Source organism: Ovis canadensis, chromosome 15 (assembly GCF_042477335.2).
Source record: "Ovis canadensis isolate MfBH-ARS-UI-01 breed Bighorn chromosome 15, ARS-UI_OviCan_v2, whole genome shotgun sequence".
NCBI classification, from domain to species: domain Eukaryota; kingdom Metazoa; phylum Chordata; class Mammalia; order Artiodactyla; family Bovidae; genus Ovis; species Ovis canadensis.
This window is the reverse complement of record NC_091259.1, coordinates 21,984,416-22,012,309: the sequence shown is the minus strand read 5'-3', so window position 1 is coordinate 22,012,309 and position 27,894 is coordinate 21,984,416. Positions and strand designations below refer to the sequence as shown.

The 27,894-nt window shown below is 39.8% G+C and overlaps 1 protein-coding gene across 1 annotated transcript in view; it reads right to left on the bottom strand.

Annotated features, from left to right (window-relative positions):
• Positions 1 to 27,894, bottom strand: part of MAML2 (mastermind like transcriptional coactivator 2) — a 410,701-nt gene that overhangs the window by 20,345 nt on the left and 362,462 nt on the right. The window contains exon 3 of the mRNA XM_069554889.1: positions 1,762 to 1,965. Within this exon, the coding sequence (XP_069410990.1) occupies positions 1,762 to 1,965 (204 nt within the window). The remainder of the gene's footprint in view (positions 1 to 1,761; positions 1,966 to 27,894) is intronic.

Below are 27,894 nucleotides of genomic sequence, written 5' to 3'. Positions count from 1 at the left end.
TAATGCAAATCAAATCTGAATCATGTACTTATTTGTTGCTAAGTTACTTCAGTCGTGTCTGATTCTTTGTGACCCTTTGGACCGTAGTCTGCCAGGTTCCTCTGTCCCTGGGATTCTCCAGGCTACTGGAGTGGGTTGCCATGCGCTCCTCCAGGGGATGTTCCTGACCCCAGGGATTGAACCCACATCTCTTATGTCTCCTGAATTGGCAGGCAGGTTCTTTACCACTAGTGCTACTTGGAAAGTGCTTGAAAGTGAAAGTGAAAGTGAAGTCGCTCAGTCGTGTCTGACTCTTTGTGACCCTGTGGACTGTAACCTACCAGGCTCCTCCGTCCACGGGATTCTCCAGGCAAGAATACTGGAGTGGGTTGCCATTTCCTTCTCCAGGGGATTTTGCCGACCCAGGGATTGAACCCTGGTCTCCCACCTTGCAGGGAGACGCTTTAACCTCTGAGCCACCAGTGCTTAGTATGCTGCAAATCGACTCTGAATCAAGTACTTGTTTAAAATGCTTTGAAGTCCTCTTCATTGCTTTTCAGACAATGCAAATTCTGATTTGCAAATGCCTCTGGTCTCTGATCCCTGTCCTCCTAACCTCATTCCCTATCTGTGTATACATGACCTCCCTCAGCAAGCCTAATATGTTGTATACTTTATTGTGCCTGAGTCTTTGAATATGCTGGTTCTTCTGGTTCGACACTCCCCTGTTCTTCCTTCCATCTCCTTCTTCACCTTCAGATCTTCAGTAGCTATAACTTCCTCTCTGAAACCATTTCTGGTAGTTTCCACATCACAGTGTTTAATCATATATATTACAATTGCCTGTTTGACACCCCCAGAAGGCTCTAAGCTCCTTAAGGACAAAGACAGAGTTGTCTTGTTTATGGCTGTAGCCCCATTGTGAATTAGTAAATATTTACTGAATGAATTATAGCCCTTATTACACCTGGGTTTCTGCTTACCGCAAAGCTCCTTGAGGATAAATTTGTCATTTTATTTTCTATGTACCTTAGCTCTATCAACCTGGAGATGGTTAATTTTCCTCTTTCTTCTTTAATTTGGCCAAACAGTTTGAAGGGAATGAAGAAAATCTGAAGAAAGGGCTTTGGTCTTAGGAGGCAGGAAGAGTTTAGATCAGTTGAAAGTATGAGTTTGAGAATACAGAAGGGATGAGCACATACTTAGGTGATAGGTGGGAAAAAATGACCTTGCCTTTAAGGTAAGGCTACTTAAATGTAATGAAAGTGGGAAATACACTTTCAGTCTCCTTAAAAAAAAAAAAAAAAAAGAAATCTATTCTGAGATGCTTTATTTTGGAAACCAAATTTTAAGTTTTGGAACTCCACATTGGCTTTTAAGCTGCTTTGAAAACTCTTTTATCTCTAAAATCAGTTTGGATTTGAGTTGATTAAAGTTTTGTCCCTATTTTCTGCCCCTTGGCACTGTGGAACAACACTAGTTTCTTTTTCCTGATTCCAAGGCCCATGTGGTGGTTCTGAACATTCTTGGGCTGGGCAGGGCTAATCAGCCCAGGTGCTGTGGATTCCAACTGTCCAGCACCTGGTAAATCAAGTTTTTTTTTTTTTTTTTTTTGCCCTGTAGCTCTTTGTGTATGGAATTAATCTCTCTTACAGTTAAGGCACCCTGGTTGCTGTGCCATAGAGGGACACAGATACAAGGCAGCAAGTAGAAATGGAAACTGATGAATTCCCTCTGTTGGGCCAACAGGTATGCACAGTAGGAATTAGGAGGACATTTTACCGCATCAGCCAGCATCTGCTGCTGGAGGAGAAGCTGCTGTTTCTGCTCCATGATCTGCCTCTGTAGAGTCTGTTTCTTTCCCATCAATTGCTGATTCAACAGTGATTGCTGGGAGTTCATGTAACCACTTCCAGTGTTTGGATTTGAGCAGGGGTTGGGACTTGGACTGGGGCCCGCATTCTGGCCTACCACAGAGTGTTGATCCTGAAAAAGAGAAAGGGAGGGGGAGCGGAAAGCTACTGTGAATTAAAAGAAAAAAAGTCACGCCAAGATCATAAGCTTAGATTCCAAACATTTTTCAGCTTGTTAAGATCAAACAAGGTTAATGGGTTGGAGATCAGAGAATCACTTTTTAAATGTAGGAGAAATAATTGCATGTCACAGCAACCAAAGCAGCTGGGTTAATGACATTAGGGAACTGGAAAAGCTCTCATATGACTCTGATGATGGAACCTCCACATTCCAGAAGGTGTTTATGGAACCTCAAAGAAAATTATCGTAAAAACATACGGCAAACCTCTCAATTGCTCAGGAACAAACATATCATAAAGTAACAAGTTCTTCCTTTTCCCTAAAGTTAGCCCCTACCATGGCTGATCCTGCAATAAAAATAATTTCAATTCATGTATTTAAATGTTGAATAACCATTTTGGACAGAAGGGGCCTAGCTTTCTGTGATAAGGAGAACCTGTGAGTTTCTATTTCACAAACACTGAAACTTGTTAGGGGTTTCACCTTTCAGGGGTTTGTTTCCCCAGTGGCTCAGATGATAATGCAGATGATAATGCAATGCAGGAGACCCAGATTCACTCCCTGGGTTGGGAAGATCCCCTGGAGGAGGGCATGGCAACCCATTCCAGTATTCTTGCCTGGAGAATTTCATGGGTAGAGGAATCTGGAGGGTTAATGTCCAGATTTGTTAATTTTCCTCCCTGATCAATAAGACAGGAACTGCAGCACATTAAAAGAAAAGACCACCACTGACAATTAGAAGTTATTGGTCAAAGACTCACCGTTGTATATTAAATAGTATTGGTGAACTGCCATTCTGATTTGAGGTATCTATCAATCTTTCGGCATTGACAGGTCAGGACATTGCAGGGCACAAAGCTAAACCCAGCCAGAGATTTTACTAATTCCCAAAGGTCTGTGTATATAAGATTGAGCTGTACACTGTTGGGGTTACAAGAAAACTAGAAAACATAGTCCTCATTTTGGAGAACTTACCAGGAAGAAATGACATGTTTACACATCAAATACAAGAAAATATAAACTCAAGTTTTAGATAAATGATACAAGTACTAAGTCAAAGGATCTGCCTTGCTCCAGAAACTCTGAGGCTGCAGATCAGATACCTACTCAGGGGATTCTAATGCTCATGGGTCCAGGGAATGCTCTTGGAGAAACACTAGATATATGGGAGCAATAAAATTCAACTTTCATTCCCACCTGGACTGTGTGAGGTTACAAGAGATTAAAAAGATAAAGCAGCTCCCATGATGTCTGATGAGTGGTAAGCAGTAGGTAATCCATGTGTGGACTTGCCTTCTCTTTCTTTAGTTATCTGTTGAGCTAAAAAAAAAAAAAAAAAAAAAGCCACCAGTCCAAAACCTGGGTATGTGGTCTTGCTTTAGTAATCCCTGGGGATACAGAGTTCACCAACTGCCTCAAAGGCAAAGGGATACAAAATAATTCTAAAATGACTATGCACTAAGGTTTGTTACAGGCCAGTCACTGTGCTTATGGAGCTTCCCAAGTGGCTCAGTGGTAAAGAATCTGCCTGCCAATGCAGGAGACCTGGGTTCAATCCCTGGGTTGGAAAGATCCCCTGGAAAAGGAAATGGCAACCCACTCCAGTATTCTTGCCTGGGAAATCCCATAGACAGAGGAGCCTGAGGGGCTACAGTCCAAGGGGTCACAAAGAGTCCAACACAACTGAACATGAGCACATATGCACTGTGCTTAGTGGCTTATGGGTATGGCTTAGCTGGCTTCATGGCTTAGGTGATTTATTTCAATTCATCGTCCTCACAGAACAATGAGCAAGAACTAGTATTTTCATCCTAATTTTACAGATAAGAAATCTGCCTCTGAGAGATCACTAGCTTTAAGTAGCTGAGGAATATTAAGTCAGGCCTGCCTGACTCCAGAAATCCAGTTCTCAATCACTATACTGTCTTTTAGTTGAGACAGGAAGAGCTAGAGCTTCATACTCTGGGCCAAGCCATCTCTCTGGGCAGCAAACGTGTGTTGAGCATTCCTTTCAGGGGTAACTCTCAATCAGGCACCTAGAAAAGGCATGTTTTGGGGAAAAAGGCAGAGATGGGGGGACTGGAAGCAGGTGCTCCTCCTCACCAGTTCATGAAAAATAATTAGAGTCAGCTCTGAGGTAGGAAAAAGCTATGACAAACCTAGACAGCATATTAAAAAAATAGAGACATCATTTTGCCAACAAAGGTCTGTATAGTCAAAGCTATGGTCTTTCCAGTAGTCATGTATGGATGCGAGAGTTGGAACATAAAGAAGGCTGAGTGTCAAAGAACTGGATGCTTTCAAATTGTGGTGCTGGAGAAGACTCTTGAGAGTCCTTTGGACAGCAAGGAGATCAAACCAGTCAATCCTAAAGGAAATCACTTTCCTTGAATATTCACTGGAAAGACTGACGCTCAAGTTGAAGCTCCAATACTTTGGCCGTGTGATGTGAAGAACCGACTCACTGGAAAAGACCCTGATGCTGGGAAAGATTGAGGGCAGGGGAAGAAGAGGGCAACAAAGGATGATACGGTTGGATGGCATCACCGACTCAATGGACAAGTATTTGAGCAAATTCTAGGAGATGGCGAAGAACAGGGAAGCCTGGGATGCTGCAGTCCATGGGGTCGCAAGGAATCGGACATGACTGAGTGACTAGGAGACAACTGGAGTAGGAACATCGCCTGAGCAGCTTAAAGGAACGGAACTATTCCTAACACATCTGTGCCCAATGTTCAGTCAGAGCTCTCAGCCTTAAATCTATTACGACTTTTGGGAAAGATTGTCCTGCAAGCCACCAAGACTCTCCCTTGGAGTGTGCATCTCTCACGTAGATTGGGGGTTCAGCTTAGGGTCATACTACTTTGTTCTTTGCTGTGCTGTTTTTATCATCCAATTTAACAGAGCAATCAGTATACATTTACTACGTACTATGTCTTAATTTCCTTGTATAAAATGAAGGTAATTATATTTATGACCTAAGATTAAGCTGGATGAAATTTAGAACAGTTCTAGGCACTAGATAAATTGTAGCAATTAATATTTTTCTTATTTCCCTATCTCTGTATTTGTGTAGAGCAGAGATATTTTAGAAACTGTTACTTTTGTGAAGGAGCTTGTGCTGTACACGCACTTGGACTGCACGTGTGTTATGTTCAGCGCCCATCGTTTCAAAAACACTGAGAGGCCCTCGTGCTCTGCAGGTGACCATAGTCTCCACTATTCCTTATTTTTATTACTTGCGCCGTTTCCCCCTCCTTTCTATTAGTTATCCAGCCCATGTGCGCATTTGAAGTTAAAATCTCTGGCTTTATATTTTAAAGAAGACATACAGATGGCCAACAGGCACATGGAAAGATGCTCAACATCCCTCATTAGTCAGTTCAGTTCAGTTCAGTTCAGTCGCTCAGTTGTGTCCGACTCTGCAACCCCATGAATCGCAGCACACCAGGCCTCCCTATCCATCACCAACTCCCGGAGTTCACTCAGACTCATGTCCATTGAGTCGGTGATGCCATCCAGCCATCTCATCCTCTGTCGTCCCCTTCTCCTCCTGCCCTCAATCTCTCCCAGCATCAGAGTCTTTTCCAATGAGTCAGCTCCTTGCATGAGGTGGCTAAAGTACTGGAGTTTCAGCTTGAGCATCATTCCTTCCAAAGAACACCCAGGGCTGATCTCCAAGTCTATGCCCCAACCAGTAATGCTGAAGAAGCTGACGTTGAATGGTTCTATGAAGACCTACAAGACCTTTTAGAACTAACACCCCAAAAAGATGTCCTTTTCATTATAGGTGACTAGAATGCAAACATAGGAAGTCAAGAAACACCTGGAGTAACAGGCAAATTTGGCCTTGGAATGCGGAATGAAGCAGGGCAAAGACTAATAGAGTTTTGCCAAGAAAACGCACTGGTCATAGCAAACACCCTCTTCCAACAACACAAGAGAAGACTCTACACATGGACATCACCAGATGGTCAACACCGAAATCAGATTGATTATATTCTTTGCAGTCAAAGATGGAGAAGCTCTATACAGTCAACAAAAACAAGACTGGGAGCTGACTGTGGCTCAGATCATGAACTCCTTATTGCCAAATTCAGACTTAAATTGAAGAAAGTAGGGAAAACCACTAGACCATTCAGGTATGACCTAAATCAAATCCCTGATTATTAGAGAAATCAAAACTATACTGTGGTATCACGTCACACCAGTCAGAAAGACCATCATCAAAAAATCTACTAACAATAAATGGGAGAGGGTGTGGAGGAAAGGGAATCTTCCTACACTGCTGATGGGATTGTACACTGGTGCAGCCCCTGTGGAAAACAGTTCTTAAAAAGCTAACGATAGAGTTACCATCGATCTGGAAGAGATGAAAATTCTGTTTTGATGGGTAATTTTAATATTTTATTTAGCAAATATGATTAAGTATCTATTATGATTCAGGCACTATGTTAAATGTAAATTGTACAAGGAAGAATGACCTAATTTATTGTGTATTGATCGGAAGTTAATTTTTTTACAAATCCATGAAATTAAAGGGAAATTAATATAATTAAATGACTATTGGCTGTATTGGTAAGTGGAATGTGAAAGTAAAGAGAACTTATTGTTGTTGATTTCAGCATTATACTCCATGAAAACTGTTTTAGCCAAAACGTTAAATTTTAAAAAATAATTTGAAAAGATACATGCACCCCAATATTCATAGTGGCACTATTTACAATAGCCAAGACATGGAAATAGCCTCCATGTCCATCAATACTTATATGGATAAAGAAGATATGGTGTACACTCGTGCACGTGTGCTATGTAGCTGCAGTCATGTCCAACTCTTTGCAACACTATGGACTGTAGCCCATCAGATTCCTCTGTCCATGGAATTCTCTAGGCAGGAATACTCAAGTGCCATGCCCTCCTCCTGGGGATCTTTCTGACTCAGGGATCAAAGTGGCATCGCCTGTGGCTCCTGCATTGCAAGTGGGAAACCTATGCATGCATATATGCGCGCGCACACACACACACACACACACACTGGAATATTACTCAGCCATAAAAAAGAACAAAATTATGCCATCTAGGCAACATGGATAGACCTAGAGATTATCATACTAAGTGAAGTAAATCAGACACAGACATATATATGATACACTTATATATGGAATCTAAAAAATTGATACAAATGAACTTATTTACAAAACAAACACATTCTCAGCCATAGAAAAAAAAAACTTATAGTTACCAAAGGGGACAGGAGTATGGAGAAAGAGACAAATTAGAAATTCAGGATTAGCAGATACTACTATACATAAAAGAGATAAACAACAAGGTCTTATTATAGTATAGGAAACTATAATCAATGTCTTGTAATGAATTATAATGGTTTCTATAATATCTTGTATATATATACATAAAACTGAATATGTATGTACATAAAACTGAATATATATATATAAATGTGTGTGTGTGTGTCTGTGTGTCTCTGTGTTAGTTGCTCAGTTGTGTCTAACTCTTTTCGACCACCATGGACTACAGTCTGCCAGACTATTCTGTCCATGGACTTCTCCAGGCAAGAGTACTGGAGTGCGTTGCCATTCCCATCTCCAGGGGATCTTCCTGACCCAGGGACCGAACCCGCAGGCAGATTCTTTACTATCTGAGCACCAGGGAAGCCCATATGTGTATATATGGGTTTATATATATAAATTATGTGTATATAAACTGAATCACTTTGCTGTGCACCGGAAACAAACACAACATTGTAAATCAACTATAGTTCAATTAAAAAAAGATCTCTGGGGACTTCCCTGGTGGTCTGGTGGTTAAGATGCCAAAGTCCCAATGTAGGGAGTATTGATGAACTATCTCATGTGCTGCACAGCATGGCCAAAAAAGAAAAAAAAAAATCTCTGGCTTACATTTTATCTGGGAATCTATGATACATACATTACAAACACCACATATATACTGAAATTTACTGCAGTAAAAAGTAATGTATAATAATTTGCATTAGGTGGTATGATACTACTGTCTTAGGATTAAAGTCCAGATCTCCTTATGCCCAGTCTTGTCACCTGTGCATCCATCCCTCCATCCATTAATGAATTTGATAAATTTTACTGAGTATCTCCTATGTGCTAGGCAGTCTTCTATGTTCTAAAGATTAAGAATGCATTTAGGGGAAAAACAAAGAGAAAGAAAAGTGGTGGACCGAATGCTTGATGTTGGCAGAATTGGTGATCACCATCAAAATAATTTCCAGTGAAATCTGGAAAACCACCCTCTGCTAAGATTTATAAAAGACCTGCATGCCAAGAAAATGTAACTGTTTCTTTCTCTCTCTAATCAAACAGATGGACTATGCCAAATTTAGTTTCATTCCTTTACAATACTAAAAGATATAAAAATAAGGATAAGCTCTCTTTTGGAATTTTGTAGATTTTTAAACCTTGTAGTCTCTAGCCCATGGGCCTTACCATGTATTCTACCAGACACATTCTTTCTGCTCATGATGGAAGTAATATTTGGCTGCCGCTACATTTTTTTGCCCTTATGTTAGCTATGAAACACAAAATACCTCCTTACACAGGCTTGCTGTCATTGCCAAGATGTTGTGCAAACTTCAGTACATAAAATATTTTGAAAGAAAAATATGCTCCCATCCGTTGGCTTTGATTTCCATACTCAGTCTCACTCTTTGCCTTACACTCAGCCCATGAAGAACCTGACTTAATAGAAACCACGTGTTTCTCCTTCAACGCTCATTTTCTCCTCAAAAGCTTGAAGACGGTGGTAAAAGGGCACAGTCGCAGCCTGTATGTGACAGTGTGTGTGAGTGTGTGTGTGAGACTGTGAATGAATTAAGCTATTTCTATTAATGTTGTCTTTTATATGCTAGAAAACATTTTCTAGAGACTAGTGCAAACTATGAACTTGAATGATCTTTCATTTTGTGTGTTTTTTTCTGTTTTTCCAATAAATTATGGTGTTTGATGCTAACTTAGCAACCAGGCTTCTGATCTTACCCTCCTGGGATTTAATATAAATTTACATTTAATATGCACTTACAGTTTTCCACATCTGATTGTGTGTGTGTATGTGTCTGTGATATGTATTCAAGATTTTGAATTTCTTTTACTTCATTGGCTAAGCAACTGAGTTAGGGTTGTATGCCAAGTACTTAAATATGGTTAAAGATTCTGAATTTTTATTTTAGTCCGTACAGGACTGCTAGACCAATGAAAGCATTTCTGTATCTTTTTAATAAAATTCTGCCCATAATCAAGCTATATTTTTAGAATTGTTATCTTCCACTACTCTTATTCATTCAACAGATATTTGTTGAACATCTATTGTGCATCATGCATCTTTCAGGCCTTGGGGATCAGAAACCACTCAGCTGGTTGAAAACCCTGAAGTTTGTCTATGCTTCCAAGTTTTCCAGCTGGACTATGGATGGGAGCTTTATCTTCCAGAATGGGCTCAAGGATGTTGGGAGATCAGGTATATGATGACCAAACCTTTCAGCTGAATAAATCAAAACATGCTCACAAGTGAGCGGCAGTGTGTAAGGTTGATTTATGTTTATAGGAAACTGGATACATATTTTAGTGTATGGAAAATATGGCAAATGAATACTTTCCAAATGTGTTTACTTTATTGACTTCAGATCTTATCCACGGATCAGCATTAGAAGCACTAACTCGACGAGATCACAAACTATGTCAGTGAAATCTGGCAGAAGATTAAAGAAACACCTGAACTCTTCTAAATGAGACCCTCTTTTCCCTAGAGGACAAATTACCTGTCATTATCACCTAAGGACTTTGCTGGTGGCTCACTGGTAAAGAATCTCCTGCAATGCAGGAGATGCAGGAGACATGGGTTCGATCTCTTGATTGGAAAGACCTTCTCAAGAAGGGCATGGCAACCCACTCCAGTATTTTTACCTGGAGTAAGATCATGGCATCTGGTCCCATCACTTCATGGGAAATAGATGGGGAAACAGTGGAAACAGTGTCAGACTTTATTTTTGCGGGGCACCAAAATCACTGCAGATGGTGATTGCAGCCATGAAATTAAAAGACGCTCACTCCTTGGAAGAAAAGTTATGACCAACCTAGATAGCATATTCAAAAGCAGAGACATCACTTTGCCAACTAAGGTCCGTCTAGTCAAGGCTATGGTTTTTCCTGTGGTCATGTATGGATGTGAGAGTTGGACTGTGAAGAAGGCTGAGGGCCGAAGAATTGATGCTTTTGAACAGTGTGTTGGAGAAGACTCTTGAGAGTCCCTTGGACAGCAAGGAGACCCAACCAGTCCATTCTAAAGGAGATCAGTCCTGGCTGTTCTTTGGAAAGAATGATGCTAAAGCTGAAACTCCAGTACTTTGGCCTCATGCGAAGAGTTGACTCATTGGAAAAGACTCTGATGCTGGGAGGGATTGCGGGCAGGAGGAGAAGGGGACGACAGAGAATGAGATGGCTGGATGGCATCACCAACTCGATGGACATGAGTTTGAGTGAACTCCGGGAGCTGGTGGACAGGGAGGCCTGGGGTGCTGCGATTCATGGGGTCGCAAAGAGTCAGACACGACTGAGCTACTGAACTGAACTGAACTGATGCCATGGACAGAGGAGCCTGGAGGGTCGCAAAGAGTCAGACACGACTGAAATGACTGAGCACGCATGCACGCCTTATCACCTGTTTCTCTTTGAAATATTTTTAAGTCCTTTTGAAAAAAATGTCCAGATTAAAAATTAGAAGCAAACCCCGCTGTTTTAGTCCTAACAGCTAATTCACAGTACCCTCTTCTTTACAATTTTCAGGCATAAAATAATTAAAGGAAGAGTATGTATGAAGGAAACCCCGCAAACCTCAGTAACAGACACCAGAGTATAGACTTGGCCCCAGGTCTGACTTTGATAAAATGGCTCTGTATGTCACGGTCAATATGTGAGAGATCTTTTTAAAGATCTTTAAAAAAAAATGTTAGCTAATAAAAATGCCAGAATTTCCTCTTTCATTTGAAAGGCATGCAGGGGTTCTGTGAAGCACGATTGATTTCAGCAAAAGGTAGAATGGGGTCCAATTAGACATGTCCTAAAGCAGCAAACAAAAATATCCTTGGTTGTATTGAAGTACATTGAAAAATTAAGACTCATTGAATTCAGTCAGCTTTACTGTTAGAGCAGTTTTGTGGGCTGAACAGAGACATAATTAGTTTCACAAAGCAAGCAGTTATCAGACAATCATTGTTCTCTTAATATTAAAAAAAAACTAATAATCTGGGTAAAATGAGCTCTCTGTTTCTCTTAACTTATTTTGGAAGGGGAGTATATAATGGTTTTTTTTCCCCACAAAAATGAAGTAATGTAAGTTACTTAGGATCCATGAGAGTGTTTTGGCGTGGAATGACTGCCCTTTCTTTTTCTTGGCTCCTAGAGCGAAGCATCTGCAATTTGCAAAGCAAATTCAAGATAAAGTACCCAGCTGGGCAAGTTTGTACAGTAGAGCTCACAAACTGGTTTGCTGTTTCAATCAATCTCTTTCCCTCCCTTGTCTCTTTCCCTCTTCTTGTTTCCCTGTCTCCGTGAACTAACAGCTCAACTGTTCCTCCAGGCTATATTCATCTTCTGAGCTATCTAACTTATGAAGTGATGTATTTATCTCTATGCCTGAGAAACAAGCTGCCTTAACTGTTTCAGATTCCTGACAAGACCTCAGGCCCACTTAAGCTATTTATTTGGGGGCATGGAGGGTGAGGTGGCTGCGAGTGACTAAAATAAATGAAAAGTTATTGTTTGACACAACAACAACAGTAACAATGATAACAGAACAAAGATCAGGAAGTCATCCAGGAAACAACCTTTAAACAGAAAGACTGAAGGGGTAGAACACTGCTGTCTTTGGGTTTCCAATCATTTATTTCAAGGGTCATTAATCTATTACATGATCAGTCAGATTCAACTCGCTACCTTTTTTGGTAAATGAAATTTTACTGGAACATAGCCATACACATTCAGTTATATATTGTCTGCAGCTGGTTCCACACTGTGACAGAGTTGAATAGTTGTGACAGAGGCCTTATGACCCACAAGCCTAAAATATTTGCTATCTGGCCCTCTATGGAAAAAATGTGCTGACCTTTGCTCTATTTGGCTGTACTATCCAAGTCATGCTAAGTATTTTGGTCTTTTACATTAAACTGATAAAATGCCTTAGAGAAAAGAACCCAGCAATTTTGGTAGGAACAGGCAAGTTGGGAATTAGGAAATATCTATCATGAGGTCACCAACTCATAGCATCACTGACTCAATGGACATGACTTTGAGCAAACTCTGGGAGATGGTGAAGGAGGGGAAGCCTGCTGTGTTTCAGTCCATGGGGTCGCAAAGAGTCGGACACAACTTAGCAACTGAATGAGAACAACAACAATCATGAGATCTGTTTACAATAGCCCTCCATTCCACCCACCATTATAAACAGTGGAAACTGAAAAGGAACCTACAGATCAACCATCCAACTGCATTTTGCAGTTGAAGACACTGTCCAGAAACGTTGAGGAATTGACTTGTAACAAAGTTACAAAACCCAATGAAAAGATGAAAAACCATATCCAAATCCAGGAAAACACATTAAGGAGAAATGAATGGCATAAAGTCTATTTGCTTGAGAGAATGATAGCTTGTCGGATACAACTAGCTCGCTGGGGGTTAGGGGAATGGGTCGGGAGATGTTGAAAGGTAGAATATGGAAACACAGAAGGATTTATTTCAATTAATGTTTTTCTTTATCCTTTGGAACTCTGAACAGTAACTGCTTTTCTCTTCTATTTGATGGGGCATTTTTCTTTGCTTTGCTCAGAACCTTCTTTCCCACCCCTCAGGGAAACCCTGATCACATGTTTACAATCTGTTTGGTTCAAATGATTAGAATGAGTTTGTGGTTACTGTAGAGTTCATTCTTCAGATGTTACCTAATTTTCAAGTCACCCGAACACTGTGTCTATTCTTAGCCTCTGGGGTGGACATTTACTTTGGGTTGGCACAGAAGAACAGTTCCATGAGCGAGGAAGCAGCATTTAGGTGGGAGAGTGGCCAGGAACAAAACGTCAGCGGGTCAGGATGGAGTGGGAAGCGTTTGGTAACTCGGGAAGAAATGAGAACGTTTTCTTAAAAGAGAAACTCTTCAACTTCAGAAGGGCTCTTTGTGGCAGAACTGAAATTTCTTCTCTGTAACTTAGCTTTTCACTTGCTCCCCCTAGAGCAGTGGTTTCAAACTTCTCTTTGGATAACAGTGTCTGTTGAGGATTTCACAAAACTGTGGATTCGGTCTCTACTGCCCTCCCCTCAAGTACACACACAGTCAACAATTTTGTTTATAATTTCAGGGCACTTACAAATCTTTAAAACATCCACAGACCATCCAGAGACCTCAGGTTGAGCACTCTACCTCCCATCCCTCAAAGGTTGGTATTTAGGAAAGAAGAGGAATGATTTCCCCCTTGGATACATTCTCTACACTGCAAGTCTGGGTTAAAACCATTCATGGATCCTCCCTGCCTTTGGAATCAATCCTAACTCTCCCAAATAGTAGAGAAGTAAGTCCTTCTAAGATCTGGCCTCTGTATCTTTCCTCCCATTTAATCTCTCAACATGCCCTTTATTTACTTTATACCATAATGATATTAAACCACTCGAAATCCTCCAGTATCCCAGACCTCTTTCTCCTCTCCACAATTTTCTACATGCTCACATCCTTTCTGCCTGGGAGACTCTTCCTGTGTCCTTCCCTACCAAGTAAACACTCATTCATTGCAGGCTCAGCGCAGATGTCCTTTTTCAGGGAATCTTCTCTGACTTCCCAAGCCTGTGCCGTGCCCTCTTCCGTGCTCTGCTAACAGCTGGTACTGATCCATTAGGTAGCATTTCTCACCCTGTATCACAATCACTTGTTTGCTTATATCTATCTCCCATTATAAATGCTTAGAATTATAAATGTCCATCACGACATTCCCAGGGTACAGTGGACTCTGTGCATGTTTTTGTATAAACAAATACTTGAAAAAATGAAGCCGTTGCAAAGTAGCAAATGAGGACAGAACTTGCTGTCAGACAAATGGGATGAAAATGCTGGCTCTTTCCAAACGCCACTGGAAAGCCAGTGTAGAAGAGAAGGCAAAGGTGGAGTGAAATTGTTAAATCCAGTGTTGCTTTAATGGGTGTGCCGCCTGAGACGGGCCCAGGGCATAAAGGATGTGTGAGGAAGGAAAAGAGCTGGTGGTGAGTGACGATGGAGGTTTTGATGATGGTGATGATGACAATGACAATTACTGCCTCTGTGTTGTTAGGCGGGAGGAAGGCTCACTGATGAAATACGATTTCTACTGACAGTTACCAGTTTTGAAAGCGATATACCAGGGCATGCGTTGCAGGTGTGACATTGATTACCTCTTTGCTTTCCACATTAATTCTGTTGTAATTATAATTCTGACTTTAAAGTGGAGGAGACAGGCTAAGAAATTTGATTCTTTTTCTAACACGTACGCCTTGAAAATGCAAAATACTTTGAAGGCTTAATAAAACGAGGTAAAAGGCAAAAATCTAAAAAAAAAGGACAAACCCCACTGTCCTAAAAGCAATTTGAGGGGATAGGCAGCAATGGTGAAATAGTCATTCTGGGATCAAACAAAACTAGGTTCACATCCCAAGTCCATTTTTTTCCAAAGTTGTATGTGAGTTCTAATACCTCAAAAGGTGGTGGTTAAGAACAAATGACATAAAGTAAAAAAAAAAAAAGAACAAATGACATAAAGTAAACCAAGGGCTTCACAGAGCAGCAGATGTGCAGTAGACTTGGGATAAATGTCACTGTTTCCTCAAGTCAACTTGGTATTTCCTGAATATGAGTACAAATATAAACATAGTCACACAACACGGCATGCTGCTGCTGCTAAGTCGTTTCAGTCATGCCCGACTCTGTGCGACCCCATAGACGGCAGCCCACCAGGCTCCCCCGTCCCTGGGATTCTCCAGGCAAGAACACGAGTGGGTTGCCATTTCCTTCTCCAATGCATGCAAGTGAAAAGGGAAAGTGAAGTCGCTCAGTCGTGTCCGACCCTCAGCGACGCCATGGACTGCAGCCCACCAGGCTCCTCCGTCCATGGGATTTTCCAGGCAAGAGTACTGGAGTGGGGTGCCATGGCCTTCTCCGACAACAGGCATAGATCTAAATAACATACAATTTCTGACTGTCAGATAGTGAGGAGAGTGTGGTCTTTGTAATAATATCAGCAATAAACCAGCAAGCATTAATCATCCAGTGGAAAAGGAAATGGAAACCCACTCCAGTATTCTTGCCTGGGGAATCCCATGGACAGAGTAGCCTGGTGGGTTGCAGTCCATGGGGTTGCAAAGAGTTGGACACAACTTAAACAGCAACAATAATCATCGGAGATGTGCTCAGTGAGTAGAATTTAGCAACAGCCAAGTATTATCACCACTGCCTCCACCAACTTAAACAAGACTAGGAACTTGTGTTTAAGCATACTTTTATTCTTTGTTGAGTTTATTCTATAAATTGTGTCATATTAATCCCTTTTCTTCTCTCTTTGTATAATGGATAACTACATTAAGCTTATAATGCCTGTGTACAAAAACATTTATTTCAAAGCAACATACATTAGGAACCAGTTTTATACCCTAAGGTCTTCCCTGGTGACTCAGACAGTAAAGAATCCTCCTGCAATGCAGGAGACTGAGGTTCAATCCCCGGGTCAGGAAGATGCCCTGGAGGAGGGCATGGCAGCATTCTTGCCTGGAGAATCCCATGGACAGAGGGGCCTGGCAGGTTGCAGTCCCTGGGGTTGCAAAGATTTGGAAATGACTGAGCAACTAACACATATACCCTAAACTTGTGCTATTCCTCTAGAAATGTTTTGGAAAATATTACGGTTTTGAATGGGATAAGTTATCAGCATTTTCTATTCTTATTAAAAGTTAAGGCAATCCAGTAACAAATAGTAATGGAGAATAAAGAAAGGATAACACCACCGTTCAAAAGGAGCCAAAAAATCTCTCTTAAAGGGATGGTTTTTAAATCAAAATGATGTCCAAATTATATACAAAACAAATCTAGAATTTTTAAGATTTCCAAAGGTGGCTTCTATACCTTGAAAAAAATATAAGATTTTTTCCTTTGGAAATAGAACAAAAATCAATATGGAATTTTGGCCCTAGAATTTCAAGTTAATAAAAATTTTATAAACTACTTTTAGCTTTTTATGTCTTTAGATTGGAAAGATGAGAAACCCAAGAAAATTCTCACACATCTCATGTGATATTTCATGACAAAAAATACCATAATGATGAAAAATGCCGCTTTTGAAGTCGGAATGCCTGAGTTGAAATGTTTCCTCCATAACTTACTAATTGTTTTTGGGCAAATTATAAAAGCCTCTATGTCTCAATTCTTAACTATTAAGTGGTAACTAATTAATAACACCTTCCTCACACAGTTGCCATGTTGGCTTAAATTAGATTATGTAGGTAAAACATTGGAGAAGGCAATGGCGCCCGACACCAGTACTCTTTTGCCTAGAAAATCCCATGGATGGAGGAGCCTGGTGGGCTGCAGTTCCTGGGGTCGCTAAGAGTCCAGCACGGCTGAACGACTTCACTTTCACTTTTCACTTTCACGCATTGGAGAAGGAAATGGCAACCCACTCCAGTGTTCTTGCCTGGAGAATCCCAGGAACGGGGGAGCCTGGTGGGCTCCCGTCTATGGGGTCGCACAGAGTCGGACACGACTGAAGCGACTTAGCAGCAGCAGGTAAAACATGTCTCTGGGTCAGAGCAGGTATTCAAGAAAAGTTAGCACCTATCTTACACTATTGTTTTCTTTGACCATTTTAAATTCTTACACATTATAACATTCTTTCATTGATTCTTGTAGGAATTTGTTTCCTGTGACCTGTGAACCTTGTTAATTTCGTAGTCCTCTCTTCTTACTTCTCTGCTGCTGCTGCTAAGTCACCTCAGTCGTGTCCAACTGTGCGACCCATAGACTGCAGCCCACCAGGCTCCCCCATCCCTGGGATTCTCCAGGCAACATCACTGGAGTGGGCTGCCATTTCCTTCTCCAACGCATGAAAGTGAAAAGTGAAAGTGGAGTCACTCAGTCGCGTCCGTGTCCGACTCTTAGTGACCCCATGGACTGCAGCCCATCAGGCTCTGTCCATGGGATTTTCCAGGCAAGAGTACTGGAGTGGGGTGCCATTGCCTTCTCCCTCTTACCTCTCTAGGCTTTACTTTCTCCAACTTTAAGAAAAGGAAGTTAGGTTAAAATCTCGAAATTCCATTCTAGTGCTAGAATAGTTGAAATTCCATTTGTATTGAAATCAACCACTGTGATGAAATAATTTGATTCCTTTTTTCCATTGAGTCTGAAATGCAATCTAACAACAGGACATGCAGTGGTTTTGCATATAGTGAACAAATGCCAGACTGATCCAAGTGGGGGTGGGGAGTGGGGAATCAGACAGGTTATCTTCTTAAGTGACTGAGGGAAATGAATTGAGCTTGGAGACAGAAATGTTGAAAGATATATTAAACCGAACAGTGAACCTGTTCATATATATCTGTGTGGAAGATACAATGTAGAACCATATATACACAGCTTTGTTAATAATATCTGTCTTTACTGAACTGATTCTGTAAAGGAATCTGTATTTTTCCTTGATTCTGTAAAATATATCTACGAAATATATTGCTATAGGTAATTTTTGCGATTTGAATATGCATTCTGCACTAAAATATATGAAGTGTATTGACCTGCAAAGGAGTCTACAAATTCTGATGTATTTCCTCTTATGGAAAATGAGAGAACCTCTTAGTTATTGCAGGTTGTCTGTTGTTATTGTTTAGTCACTAAGTTGTCTCCAACTTTTTTGCGACCCCATGGACTGTAGCCCACCAGGCTCCTCCGTCCATGGGAATTCCCAGGCAAGAATACTGGGATGAGTTGCCATTTCCTTCTCCAGGGGATCTTCCCGGCCCAGAGATTGAACTTGTATCTCCCGTATTGGCAGATGGATTCTTTACCACTGTGCCGCCAGGGAAGCCCTGCAGGTTGTCTGACAGACATGGAAATCCAAATGCAATGATGACTATTGCCATTGTTCTCAAATGTGTCCATCTACTCTAATGTGACATGATTAGCTATTTTTGAATGTATTATTAAAATGACCACAAAGGACATTAAAAAAGGAGCCATCTGCTCTCTGTTAAATGTAGCCCTGAAGTCTCCCTTGGATTAGTGAAGCAAGCCACTAAATACTTCAGTGGGACTTCAAAAAGCTGAGTTCTCCCTAATAATCACTATGGGATGAACTTCAAAAGCTTAGAGGTTTCACTTGGATCAATTCCCAGAAAATCAAGTTATTTACCGAATCTTATTTATGCAAACTATACAAACACATTTTGATCTGCAGAGTACTAAAATAATGTTTTAGGAAAATGATAACCTTAAATGAAAAGTCTACCACATAAGAATGGGAAAGGTCAACTTTCTTTGGTCTGATTATCTTGTCTGTCTACATTGGTCAAATCAGATGTACACCTATTACCAGATCTGCTATTACTTTATGACTATGAATCTAGAAAAACATACCTAAAATTTGACTAATTATGTTGAGTGAACTCCGGGAGATGGTGATGAACAGGGAGGCCTGGCATGCTGCAATTCACGGGGTCGCAAAGAGTCGGACACGACTGAGTGACTGAACTGAATACAAAGGGTATCTAACACACACACACACACACACACACACACACACACAGTATTTTAGCTTCTCTGTTTCTGTTGTTTGGAATTACAAAGTGGAGTAGACTAAATTATTTTTAGATGTCAACCACTTTTTAAGACATTTTTTCATCTACAAAAATTTCTAGTACAAGTTTGGGCTCACAAGCTGACTCTTCATATTAATTCATTTGAATAGAGAATTCAGACAAAGGTATTAGAGAATTCAGACAGAGTCACATAGGTAACTGGGGTAACTGGTATTGCTTGAGTCTCAAATATATTTTGTGTTTATTTTATAGACTATATAACTTATTTACTTACATGTTTGTTTTATCTTACTACACTATTATTACTTTAAGAATATGGACTGTTTTATTCATCTATGCATCCCCACCAGCATGCATAAGCTTGACATAATATAGATACTCAGTATATAGTTGTATAAATAATAATCACTTGAAAATCAAAGTTTATTTATAACATGATTTGTAGTTATCTAGGTTTTATTAGAAAGCAACATGGCTTTCACATACTTTAGTATCAAGTATACAAAATGCTTTGCCCAAGAATATTATTTGTCAGTTCAAGACACTATGAAATCTTATGATTAAAATTATTTTAATTCAGCATATACAGGGTTATCTGAACTTTTAACCTTTTTTCTGAGCAATCTGGGTATGTTGATTGTGGATTCTGTTATATAACTGGAAACAGATCCTTGATTGGAACATAACTGTCCAGTGATTTTTCAACCGGGTAAACATTTGTGGCTTATGTTCCTAACTGCTGATCAGAAGAGAATGCAGGAAGGGAGACTGATACACTGTACAGTTTCCAATGTTTACACTGTTTTGTGTTTTCCAGATCCATGTGGTACTTTCTAAAAAGATATACATCTGGGCCTGCAACAGCTCTTCAACTGCTGGCTGGATCCAAATAACAGTTCATTTAATATCTATCTGGGCATTTCCGAATATTTAAGTCAAACTGTGACTACATTTGAACCAATTGGATTGCCTTTATCATTTGAAAATATTGTTATCTAGTCATCCACATGAGACAAAATAAACACAAAAATAATTTTTAAAATTTCTAGCTTGTCCATAAACTTAACAGAACTTGGGCCAAATATGTGAGCTGCCACAACACTGAATATCATGGAAACTTAAAATCAGTCAACTATTTTTTAAATTTTTTGGCTTATGTATCTCCAAATAATTGTCTTGCAAAAGTTACGGTGGTCCAGATGGTAAAAAACCTGTCTGCAAAGCAGGAAACCTGGGTTTGATCCCTGGGTTGGGAAGATACCTTGGAGAAGGTAATGGCAACACACTCTAGTATTTGTGCCTGAAGAATTCCATGGACAGAGAAGCCCGGCGGGCTACAGTCCCTGGGGTCTCAGAGCTGGACATGACTGAGCCCTACATGTTCATGTTTTTTACCCTTTAGAATCATTCAACTAGTGTTTTTTGGCCTATGTATTACCAAAAAATTGGCTTACAAAAGTTATTTAAATTAACTGAATCAACCAGTTGTTTTGGTATAAGCTGAAGCGTGATTATCTTATCTGAAGACTTAATTTACTGGATAGAGTTTTAGTTGAAATTCATCACATTTATCTAATCCTTGCCAGGTCTTAACTTCAGTTTTCTCCTTGTAGACACAGCTGTGTTGACAGCATTTTAAAAAGTTGATTTAAAAAAAAAAAAAGATATTGGGCAAGCATTAGTATTTCACTTTAGAAAGGTAATTAAATTAATAAATATTTTGAGGGTTAAGTAAGTTTAAAGTATTTTGAGTTCTTTAGAAACAAAGTAATACTATTATTATTATTATTTTGGTCATGCCACATGGCTTGTGAAATCTTAGTTCCCGACCAGGGATCAAACCTGGGTCCTGGCATTGAAAACTCTGAGTCCTAACCACTGGACACCCAGGGAATTCCCCCCCACCCCCAAACACTGTTAAATGTAATATTAATGTAGCTATCCAGATCATGTGAAAGGAGGAACAAGTCAGTTCCTTTAAAATAAATACCTCCCACTTAACACTAAGATGATCATTCTCTCGTATCTCAGTCCTTCTGTATCCCAATGCTGCATCTTTTCCTTGGTCTTTCAAAAATCTGAATATGTTTCTCACACATTTTCTTTTCCTTAATCATTTTTTTTTGGCAGCTGGATTCATGGTTTTGTCCCAGGAAATATGACATTCATTCATATACTGTGCTATAGATTTCCATACCAAGAAGGTATTAATCTTTAGATTTCCCTTGGTCCTTGGTCATAAAAGAAAGTGGGATGGTCACTGCTTTTAGAGGAAAAGCAAGAAATCTGGATAATACAGCTTATTTTAGTAACTTAATTGTATTTATTACTTGTAAAAGATTAAAGAGAGGCTATTGGTATGTGGTGAATAGCCTTTAGTCAAATTTAACATCAGTGAAACTAACTTGTGTACTTAACTACTACATTGGTCATTAGAGGGTAGAAGAAAACAACATGGGCATTGATTGATATATGGTTCCTTCAGTTCTTAGGGAAGCCATGAAAAGTATGGTAATTTACTTGTAAGTATCTGTAATAGTAAAGGAAGGCAGCAGTGTTTCTATTTTAATGCAAAAAATAATTCACACTGTTGTATACAGAGTGATTTATTTTGATATATACTTTCCCCCCATAGGATTTTAAGCTTGCTACTAGAAATATTGCCCAAGGACATTTGTTCAAGGATCTGCCTTACAAAATGGTCAAGTATTCCTTACCGTTTATATCTCTGGTCAAGGATGAAAACACAATCAGGCCTACCAAGATTTATAAAGCATGTCTTATTGAAAGATATTCTTTAGTGGGTTGCAGTTCCATGAACTGAATCAGGAACAATTTGTAGCTTTGAGGATAAATCCACTTGCTGCAAATTATAATATGTCTTAAATGAACAAATCAGTTACAATTATCGTTATTATTGTGAACCTCCTGATTTCTGTCTCAGTTTAGGATATTTCCCCATTGTAACTTCAACACATAAATACTGTGGTCAGAGAAAATTTACATTCTATATCTTTAATTACATGTGGATACTTATATAAACATAGAGGCAAGACTATGAAAATTGAAGTGTTTACGGGTTATATATATTGTGACTATTCTGGCAAGCAAGCTGGATTTCTATTTAGAAATTTAAATGAAAAACTGGTTTTCCTGTCTGGGAAGATTTAGAACAAATCAACTGGAAGATACAGGGGCTGATCAATTGGCCTTTCCCGGGTCCCTTCCTATGTAGGGGACACTCTGGAAGAGGCAGGGCCTTGGGTGCTACAGGATCCTTGCTGATGTCAATGGTTTCCTGTGGACTAGGTAGAGACATAGGATGCCAACAGAGGCCATATTTCAGATTGCTGGAGTTCAAAACAGTCCCTACTGAACTTCCCTGATTACCCTGCTGATGAGCTAAGGGGAATAGAGAACAAACAGGAGAGAAGGAACTTTCTCGGTGGACCAGTGGTTGAGAATCTGTCTTTCACTGCAGGAGATGTGGGTTCAATCCCTGGTTGGGGAGCTAATATCTCACATGCGTTGGGGCAACTGGGCCCATTTGTCACAACTAGAGAGCATGTGTCTCAACTAAGATCTGGTGCAGCCAAAATTAATCAATCAATTAATTTTTTTTTAAAAGGAGAGAAGAATAAGGACATATGATACTCAGAACCAAATAGTTACATATTATAAACACCAGAAGAAAAGTTGCTTCACGTAGCACGTAACTTTTCTGTCACAGAGAAGTTGTTCTGGCTAGGGAGTAGTAGTCATCATCTGAGAATGTCACCAACAGTTTTAGTTATTCTATATCTTTTAGTACTTCCACAGAAGTGTATATTTATAAAGTAATTTCATGATAATGATGCAATGATGGTTATAATGATGGTCTTTTAAGGTCACATTAACCTAGAAGAATAACTTTCTACATTTAAAAATAATTTTTTCTTCCTGTAAAATGTTCCATTGATCTTTTATAGCAATAAAATAAAGATTCAAAAATAGTTATGCAAAAGTCTAGAAACTAACCAGACAATGACAGAGTATGTGCAATTTTTTTTCTTTTCTTAGTCTTTAGAAAAATGCCAATACATCTCTCAGCCTTTCACACGATTTGGGGGTTAAGCATTTGTTTTTCAGGACACAACTGAACATTTGTTGAAGGCAAGAGCAATGGTAACACAACTTAAAATTTTAATTTCCAAACATCTATGTTGCCAAAAAGATGTGCATGTATGTGGTTGGGGAAGAGTCTTTATGCCATTACTTTCTTAACATCTACTTCTATCTACTTTCATTATAAAAGTTCTCTATTCTTTGTTTGCTAAAATCTCATATGCTATAATTCAGCAGAGCTGAACTCTTGGATATCTGCTCTCTCTTTTGGGAATGGAGGAACATTTAGTAAACAGCATGTCCAGAGCCTCTTCTCAAAGCACCACTAGCAGGCACTGTTAGAGCATTTTCATTCAAGTTTATTCTGTTTGGGCAAAAAGGGAACAGCGACTTACATCCACTGAGGATCAGTGAACACAATCTCATAGCAACAGACACCAAAACAGTCCCTCATTACAAGCCTTGTCCAACAATCAAGTCTTTAACAAGAACAAAGGTTGACAGTGATTAATCATTAAGCGGTTCCTTGTTCCTTGATGCACGTGTTCTCAGCAGCCTCCCCGCAGAGGCAGTCTGGCATGTTTCCTGTCTCTGTGCGCCACTGTGCCATGTCTGAAGGGACGCCTAGGCAGCCTTCTCACTATTTTAATTTCAAATGCTCCAAACATCTACAGAGTTTCTATGTGCACATGTCTTGACTTTTATTCCAAGCCTGGCAGACTCTGAATGGATATAGGGAGTGAGAACATAATAAGCCATTAACTCCACATCTGCTTACTAGATCATGTTCAAAGATGGTAGGAGAAATTGATTAAACACTGCTTTCTGGAATAAACCTTTGAAATCTGTTTGTTTCCTTAAGCAACACAATGACAAGTTGATATAATTTAGTTGTGCAGTGAACATAACTTCACTACTGTTTCCACATAAGAATAACTTCTATGTTGACAAAGCACCATGTTTTGAAAAGCAGTAAAAATATTTTCAGAATTCCTCCTTCAAAAGATTCTGTTTTACAAGGCAACGGAGTTGTAATGTTAACTATTACCATTTTATTCAGCTGTGCTTTTTAGTTACTTTTTAGTTGCTTTTTAGGTATTATTTATCTGTCTTAGTTGGTCATGCAATGGTATATTCATCTTAATAGATGACTTGGAGGTTCTATTTTTTTCTTGTTCACCATGTAAATATCACTAACAGTAACCATGTTGTCTATGAACTAGGAGGGCAGATGAAGAGGAAAGAGTAGCTATGAGACAGCTTCTAGGAGGCAAGGGGCAAGGGCTAATGCAAGCAACAACAAAATTACCATGGGAAGTCAGTTATAAAAACAAATATATTTTTTTCCCAATAACAAGCATCACCTCTAACAAAATTCAAAATGAAGTAACCCTGAGGATTCTCTGTACTTATTAACTCCTTTTTTCCAACAGGTCAGAATTAAATAATACCAGGTCTCCTATAGTTCAAGTGGAAGATTTTAACTAGTATATCTACCATATAAAAGCTACATTATGAAATCCAATCACAAAATATAAAATATGCAATTCTCCTGATGTACTCAGCGTTTTAGAATACAGCTATAATTGCTTTAAGCTGAGTTATACTCACTAAGGAAGATGACAATGACATTCTACAAACAAAAAGGCCATCTTATTATTGGTAATTAAGCTCTTCACACAAATGTATGTGACAGGGATGACATAATGGTCGTTGACTCATGTTAAGATCAAAAGCAGCCTGTTAGGAAACCCCAATCAGAAAATGAACATCTTTTGACTGGAGCCTCCTGGGATCAACATTTAAAACTAACAACAGTGAACTCTGAACTGTGAAGGAAAGCAATGATGAACTATGGAAGGAAAGTTTTCAGGGCTTGAGATGGTCTTAGACTCTATTCTTACAAACCAACCAATCTTGATCATATTGACTCAATTCAATTTACGGTAATCTACTCTAACTGGTTCTATGTATCTCGACAGTTAGGGTAAATTCACCTCACCAGACACAAATTACTTTCAAAATACAACATTTGGCTTGAACTTTTTGCTTATCTTCAATCTTTTTCCACTTAGAAACTAAGTTTGTAAGATTTGGGGGCTTATGTCAAAGTGTTTGGGCAAAAACCTAAATCAATTACAAGGTAAGGGACTCTCAAACTATGTGTAGATGGCATGGAACACTAAAGCAAGTTATATATCATGGGCATGCAAATCTCAAGGAAACTCCAACACATATTTATTTGAGTCATGATACATAGATAATGACACGGCTCTTATGCATTGGGAGCTATTGGTCAGTCACCATGCTGGCCATTTTATGGACTGTCACATTTCATAACTGAATAAAACTTCTATGGTAGGTGCTATTAATATCCCCACTTTACACATGACAGAACTGACATTTAGAGATATTAAATAAGTCATCTAGATAGTAAGTGATGGAGCTAAAGTTTTAACTCGAGCAGCCTGATTCCAGAACCCTGTTGAAATATCCAGTTCAGTTTAGTTGCTCAGCTGTGGCCAACTCTTTGCGACCCCATGGACTGCAGCACACCAGGCTTCCCTGTCCATCACCAACTCCCAGAGCTTGCTCAAACTCATGTCCACTGAGTCGGTGATGCCATCCAACCACCTCATCCTCTATTGTCCCGTTCTCTTCCTGCCTTCAACCTTTCCCAGCATCAGGGTCTTTTCCAATGAGTCAGTTCTATAAAATTAGTATGAGAAATAATACAAAGCTAACTCAGCCAGAGGGCTTCCCTCTGAAGAATCCACCTGCCAAGCAGGAGACACGGGTTTGATCCCTGGGTTAGGAAGATCCCCTGGAGAAGGAAATGGCAACCCACTCTAGTATTCTTATCTGGGAAATTCCATGGACAGAGGAGCCTGGTGGGCTACAGTCCATGGGGTTGCAAAGAGTCAGTTGTGACTTAGAGACTGACAACAACAACAACAAACTCAGCCAGAGTCTTTGTTATAAAGCAGTGTTATATATATACTTTTGGCACATAAGATGAAAATATAAGCCAGTGTGGTCTAGTGAAACAAACAATTTGAAGATATAGGGCCTGCATTTGCTATAGGAATAACAGCACACTGAATAAGTTGTTGCGTTTCTTTGGACTCTAGTTTCTCATCTGTAAAAGTAGAATGACGCTTAATTCCCAGGCTAGCATATGAGATAATATATGCAAAAATCATTTTGTAAACACTATTCCAGTTGGCTAAAATAAAAGCATGAAACTGCAGACATGTTTCCTGTTGGGCCAATCAAATCTAATAAATGAGGGAGAGCACAGAATAACGAAATGAAAGTGTTAAGGCAATTCATGGAGGCATATTAACTCTGACCCATGGATGTTAAAATGTGTAGAAGATTCTTTGAATCACAGGGAAGACAGAAGCCAAAGTTAATTTTCTACAGGCGTTGTGGCACAGTTTGCTAAGAACGTGGACTTTGCACTTGAACTTCAGGTTAAATCCTGGGCAAGTTGTGTGCGTGTGTGCACGCTCAGTCACTTCAGTCATGACTGATTCTTTGTGACCCTGTGGACTGTAGCTCGCCAGGCTCCTCTGTCCATGGGATTCTCCAGGCAAGCATACTGGAGTGGGCTGCCTTGCCCTCCTCCAGGGTATCTTCCTGAATCAGGTATTGAAACTGTGTTTCCTGCGTCTCCTCATTGAAGGCAGATGCATTACCCACTGAGCTACCTGGGAAGCCTGGGCAAGATACTCAAGTATTAAGATCTCTTTTTCTCAGTAGTGAAATGGAGATGGTGAATGTAAGGACTGCAGCAGATACAGCGTTATATTATAACATACATATAAACAGGGTTTCATATTAACATAGCTCAGTTAATATTGGTGAGTATTATAATTGCTATTTAATTTATCATGTCATTAGTTTAAAAGAAAGAATAAATTTTAGGAGAGGTATACACCCTGCTTATTTAACTTATATGCAGAGTACATCATAAGAAACGCTGGGCTAGAAGAAGCACAAGCTGGAATCAAGATAGCCAGGAGAAATATCAATCACCTCAGATATGCAGATGACACCACCCTTATAGCAGAAAGTGAAGAGGAACTAAAAAGCCTCTTGATAAAAGTGAAAGAAGAGAGTGAAAAAGTTGGCTTAAAGCTCAACATTCAGAAAACGAAGACCATGGCCTCTGGTCCCATTACTTCATGGGAAATAGATGGGGAAACAGTGGAAACAGTGTCAGACTTTATTTTCTGGGGCTCCAAAATCACTGCAGATGGTGTTCATTGGAAGGACTAATGCTGAAGCTGAAACTCCAATACTTTGGCCACCTCATGCGAAGAGTTGACTCATTGGAAAAGACTCTGATGCTGGGAGGGATTAGGGGCAGGAGGAGAAGGGGACGACAGAGGATGAGATGGCTGGATGGCATCACGGACTTGATGGACATGAGTTTGGGTGGACTCCGGAAGTTGGTGATGGACAGGGAGACCTGGCGTGCTGCGATTCATGGGGTCACAGAGTTGGACACGACTGAGTGACTCTACTGATACATCAGAGACCACATATTTGTGGCTTCCAGAGCCAAAAACAAAGGAAGCTAAGTCCCTGGGAAATATGCATTAATAATGGCATTGGGCGCTGCCTTTAGGTTTACCATCAGGTTGGCTCTTAAGTCCTTTGGCTCAAAGTTAAATCTTTAGGCAAACTGATTGACCTCAACAGTCACCTCTTTTCGGTACTTCTGATTGGGTCTCTGTGACTGTGTGGATAGGCGTAGATAGTTTCATGCAATGAAATGGTATCGATCAACTTATGACCTAGCTCTCTGCCTAGTCATGAGGACGGACACTGCCTGCCTGTATCTGGTGGTGGTTGGGGATGGTTCACGTTGGGAGAGAACTGAGGAGAAGAAATAAAGTAGAGGGGAAGGACTAGA